Source organism: Calcarisporiella thermophila, assembly GCF_041956535.1.
Source record: "Calcarisporiella thermophila strain CBS 279.70 unplaced genomic scaffold VTP21scaffold_40, whole genome shotgun sequence".
NCBI classification, from domain to species: Eukaryota; Fungi; Calcarisporiellomycota; class Calcarisporiellomycetes; order Calcarisporiellales; family Calcarisporiellaceae; genus Calcarisporiella; species Calcarisporiella thermophila.
Window position 1 is genome coordinate 30313 of NW_027192230.1, and position 5554 is coordinate 35866.

Here is a 5554-nt window from a genome sequence, read left to right on the forward strand (position 1 = left end):
CATTGATTTTTCTGCTTTTATTATTAATACTTAGATCATATCATAATTTTTTTAAGAATTCACATAAAAAATCAGTGTTGCACAATGTATTCGAGCATTGTCAAAACGGCTTTAAGAAGGCTTTCACCGGAAGGGATAATTTTTGAGGGAGGAAGGACAAAGCTGTTTCCTTCAAGTTCAATAAGAAATGCGTATGGTACTTTTCCGGCTATTCGTGAATGGATTTATCAATTTACTACCTGCAGCTTCTATGTTGGATTACATTAAAAATTAGATTGCACTTACGGCCAGTTGCCCAATCAATTGACATTCCAATCCCTTTACTTCCCGCGCTGCACATTTTAGTAGGCTTAAAGGGTGCAACATCAATTGCTTTAGCAGTTTGTTTAGCGCATTCCTCTAATTTTTTTGCGGTTGGTGTGTTCTAAAATAACTCCTTTTAGTGCAAGTTTGCTAAATACGGGCATCTACACTTACTCCATTACATCCTGGGCCAAATGTATACATCACTATATGTAAAGATATATAATATTTATCTGATAAATTAGATATATATCATACAATCTTCGGCTACTCACCCAGTTGGCCATATGAATGGAAATCGATATAAGCGGTAGCATTTTTCTCTTTGATGAAATTTGCAATATTTTTTGTTTCGGGTGCTGAGAAAGGCTTGGATCCAAAGTAAGCTAAAAAAAGAGAGTCTTAACAAATGAAACTGTAAATACGTATTATACTAAAATACCTACTTTCGTCACATGGGTTATTAGAAGCTCCTCCCCACCCTGCATCCTAATTTATAATGAAAGTGCAATAGAAATTGTTAACTGTTTATTCTTTAAACTATATACGCATCCTTACCCAATTACGGTTGTTATCGGTACCAACACAATTTGAACCAGTGTTAGGTTGTCGGTTCTTTCTCCACTATAAATAAATAATAATCTACAATAAACCTATTTTAGCTAAAAGCATTATAATTTTACCATACGCTCTTTTGTAAAAGTGTAATGGTATCCATCTGCATTCAAAACTGGGATTGCATATATATCAAATAAATCTACAACCTTAGTAATGCGATCATCTTTTCCGTACAATCCCGCCAGTGCATTCAAGATATAAGTGGCTGTGGCCTAAAAAGCGCGTCATTAGTTTGTATATGTAAATACTTACCTTTTCTTGGTAAATCATATCTTACCGGAGATATCCATTCTCGGGCGTGTTGTCCACCATGATATACAAACCTATATTTGGGATTCTTGCCTTTGATTCTTAAACCGGTTTGATCCCTACCCTCATAAGTTTTTCCAATACTAAACACTTCGGTGTGATTGGGGTAATCTTGGTTGAGTTTCTTAACCAGCTGCGTAAGCTCCTCGTAAGTGCGATATTTTTTGAAAAATTCGAGGTTTGGTGGATTAGCGCTTAATTGCGTGGTAAATTTACCACTCTCCTTCACCATTTGTGATTCTGTAATTGCCTGTTGCAAGTCTTCAATCTTGACGGAGATTGGGGATTGGATCTCACTTTGCACACCAGTGATGAACTCAGATGGAACGCGTACATCGACTTTTCCAATTTGAGGCACAGTCCATTCATCGAGATGATATTTCTTTAATATTTTTTTGTAATATTATATATGTGACTTGGTTTTAGTACCTAATTCTAACTGCTCTTTTTGTTTACCTTAATAACATTTTGCAATTGCTTTAGCTCGCCTTCATTACGCACGTTGATCGTGAAGACCTGATGGCCTTTATACGTGATGGGCCTAATTGGATTTGTGTACTTTTTTACTACTTTACTAATTTGCTGTTGGGTCAATGCTTGTGCAGCCACAGCAGTAGCGCCCATCATTAATATTAATGTGTAAACAAAAAATTGATTGGCCTTCATATTTTTTGAATAATAGTTATTAAATTTTCAAACAGATGTTTGATACGATATACTTTGCTAATAGAAAATATAAATTAAATCATCGCTGGAAATAAAAAATGAAAAGGTATATATATCACGATACTAAAAACATGCGCATAAATTGTATTACTCTAATAAGAATTTCATTAAATGTCTTTACTCTCCCCAGATATAATCCAGATATTATATTTAAAGTTTTCTAGTCGCTTTTGTCTATGGTTAAGTAATCAATCTGAACATGATGTTAAAATTACTAAATAAAATTCATTGAAAAATCTCATTAAACAGATTTTAGGTAGATCATTACCATTCATTTTGCTCAAAATTATTAACTTTGATGAAATCCTAGAATAATTTTCCGAGAAAAAAAAAGTGGTAGCACCGAATAAAAATATAGTAACACAGAGCGACATCCGAACGTCAGAATATTTTTCAAAATCTCAGAATTTATTAATAATATATCCCCAACATTACAACAGAATTAGTCGTCTCTGTTTTATCTGACTGCCTTCGTTGATTTTCTATTTTTACAACAGACTAATGATACATTTATTTTAAATAGTTGCACACTACTATTATTAAGTATTAAACATTTTTGATAACATAGCTAATCTAATGCATTTTTATTAAATCATTCAGATATATAGTTTCTCCACAATAGAGTATTTTTGGCCTAAAATATTCAAATTTGCGTAAATAAAATTATCACATCATCATATGCTGCATGTATATGTATAAATAGACTAATATATTTGTATAAAATTTATATAGCGATGCTTATGATGTAAATCTTTCGGTAATTATTTCATTCTGTTTTATATAATCCTGAGTAGATCAAAGTTAATTCCAAATCATTCATCAAAATTGGGTAATCACTGGAACGAATTATTTTTAATAATATTCCATATGAACGCCCAATCTGATCCAACAATTTCTCTCGACCAGTTTGAACCATATCATTTTTGAAGACTTCCCCCTATCTACAGAATGCTAAAACGACATCATTATTAATAATCAATTTTTCAAATTTTGTGAAGTAAGCCGATAGATATTTCTGCTTAAGTGTTTGTATTGTTTAAAAATCATTTTGTTATCAATATCTTAATTAACTAAATTTATACGGAACACATCATTCATTTCAAAAGTTACAAAATATAATACTGTAAAAATATACTAATATTAATATACGAATTTCAACTCCCCAAATGCTAGATAGTTTCGTCTGGAGAGCATCCAAATATATTGAGGAAAAGGTTGCTTAAACTAAAGCGGATATGGCAAAAGCGCCTAAATTGTTGTAGACGAGATTATTAGGAGTGTCACTTGAAAAGCCGCTAATCGCACTTTTTGTTGCAACTTTCTGCAAGAATTCTCGCAGTGCAAGAGGTTCCATCGGATTAATAGAAAGGAAATAAGCTGCAACTCCAGCAACATGAGGTGTAGCCATGGATGTGCCCGATATACTATTTGTACGGCCATTGTTCCAAGTACTGAGTACACCCACACCTAATAAAGATAATAATGTTATGATATAAATTTATTTATGGTTATTACCTTATTAAATATGATGTTACTTACCAGGAGCAATAAGGTGAACGCACTTGCCGTAGTTACTAAAGCTCGCTTTTTTATCTTTGGAATCGGAAGCGGCAACACATACACCTTTTGTGGCACGAGCGGGGCTATTTTAGAAAAATAAAATAACCATACTTTGGCGATATTAACTTCTAACTGTTACCTGCGAGTACAGGCATTCGTATTTTCATTTCCAGCGGCAATAATCACAGAGAGCCCAGCATCCACAGCCTTTGAATATTAAAAATATAAAATATAAAGGCTGCAATTTCAGGTAAAATCCAAACATAAATCAAACTTACGCTATTAACAGCCTTATCCAATGAACTACTCGCTGGGCCGCCTAAAGACATGTTAGCTACTGATTTATTCTTTGGATTTTTCTGAAAATTTAAAAGCTATTAAATATTGCAACATTTCCATATTAGGGCGCAAAGAACCTTGGAATCATTGGCCGCCCAGTTGACACCAGCAATGACAGAACTATATTATAAATAATAACAATTTTTAGGATCAATTGAGAAATTATTATTTGTCTATTTATACCTGTCAGTGCCTTCTCCAGATCTGTTAAATACCTTTACTGCTACCAGTTTCACTTTCTTAGCTATACCATATGTTTTACTTCCGATGGTCCCCGCAACATGTGTTCCGTGCCCTAGATATTGAGTATTAATAGTATATTTCAAACACAATTCTGAATTTTCGAACTTAAATCAGGTTTGGCTACCATGTCCATCTCCTTCTCCCTCATTCACGAAACTTGCCCCAAATCGTGCTCGTCCTTCAAATTCATTATGCTGGGTGTAAATGCCCTGAGAAATAACAATAATACAGTCAACCATCCTTATAGCAAGTTAATTTATTACTTACTGTATCTATTACATAAGCAGTTACATTCTCTCCTCCTACTGGTTCATAAATGTATTTGTCTTGAGTTGCAGGGGTAAGCTTGGCTCGGTGCGAAATACGAGCCAGACCCCAAGGCGCACCTATTTGTGTCTCTACATTGATTTTTAATTTTGCATCAGGTTCGATAAAAGCGACCTAAAGATTTATCCACAAGTAAGTGATCAAGTAGAAAATAAGTTTACTTGTTTAAATTTTCGATACCGCAGGATCTTTGCGTATTTTTTTCAATGTTTCCATATCAAATTCACCAGCATATCCTCTGAATTTGTTGATTTTGTACACATGCTTGACACCCCGCCTCACAGCCTGATCAGTGAAATCAACCTCCTTATCCTCCTTTAGAACAACTATATAGTTATTGGGAATTATATCCTTTGCATCTTTAGTGAGCAATGGTGCAAGGTCAGATTCAGCATCGGCTTCAACTGGAGCCGGAGAAGCATTAGACATAGTGAGGCATAGTGCCAATAGATAGGTGAAAAAACTTGCTTTTAGTAGCATTTCTTAATTAATAAAATGAAATAAAAGAATCAATAATTAAGCAAAGTATTGGAAATATGAGTATTTATATAATTTTTTTCAAGTATTTAAAATATTATATCGATCATTTGTATAGAAACAGGCAAAATATGTATTTTCCCAGAAAATAAGCTAGCTTCAACAGATCTTCGATTAAAATCTCTAAACATGAAAGATATTTCGAACTTTATTAGCAAATTTTTGACTTAGTTTATGTTATATTATCATGAGTTTTGTTACAATTGCATAATGAATCAATTTAATTGAGGTAATTGAAGTGATAATTAAATAACGATTTTTAAAACTAAAGATGATAGAAAATATACAGCTTTGATAAGCAAATTTAATTTCTCAACCAATATCTATCTTTTATTTTGAAGGATAGTTATGTTTGTTATTTTAATTATATTCATCTAAATATGTAGATGAACCACATTTCTAAAGACGGAGCTAATTGTATTTGAAATGACACACTGAGAAACTCTGAATTTTGGCCAAAGAGAAAGAAATAAAAAAAAACAATGTCGTTTGCTATTCCTATTAAAAATTATATAATCATCATATGCGCATAAGAAAATCTGAACTTTATACAAAACTTATAAAATTACTTTTTTTTATTAGCACACATTTT

The 5554-nt window shown here is 32.7% G+C and overlaps 2 protein-coding genes across 2 annotated transcripts; both read right to left on the bottom strand.

Annotated features, from left to right (window-relative positions):
* Positions 1 to 71: 71 nt before the first annotated feature.
* Positions 72 to 1854, bottom strand: VTP21DRAFT_8851 (uncharacterized protein; the record flags this gene model as incomplete). The annotated part of the gene is made up of 9 exons (XM_069399747.1): positions 72 to 208; positions 286 to 424; positions 478 to 509; positions 579 to 689; positions 750 to 792; positions 862 to 927; positions 987 to 1133; positions 1199 to 1612; positions 1687 to 1854. 9 exons carry the CDS (start codon positions 1852 to 1854, stop codon positions 72 to 74), a joined length of 1257 nt encoding a protein of 418 aa, XP_069245743.1.
* Positions 1855 to 3175: 1321 nt separating this feature from the next.
* Positions 3176 to 4905, bottom strand: VTP21DRAFT_8852 (uncharacterized protein; the record flags this gene model as incomplete). The annotated part of the gene is made up of 9 exons (XM_069399748.1): positions 3176 to 3423; positions 3496 to 3599; positions 3656 to 3723; positions 3795 to 3875; positions 3933 to 3975; positions 4039 to 4150; positions 4223 to 4307; positions 4366 to 4539; positions 4606 to 4905. 9 exons carry the CDS (start codon positions 4903 to 4905, stop codon positions 3176 to 3178), a joined length of 1215 nt encoding a protein of 404 aa, XP_069245744.1.
* Positions 4906 to 5554: the final 649 nt, after the last annotated feature.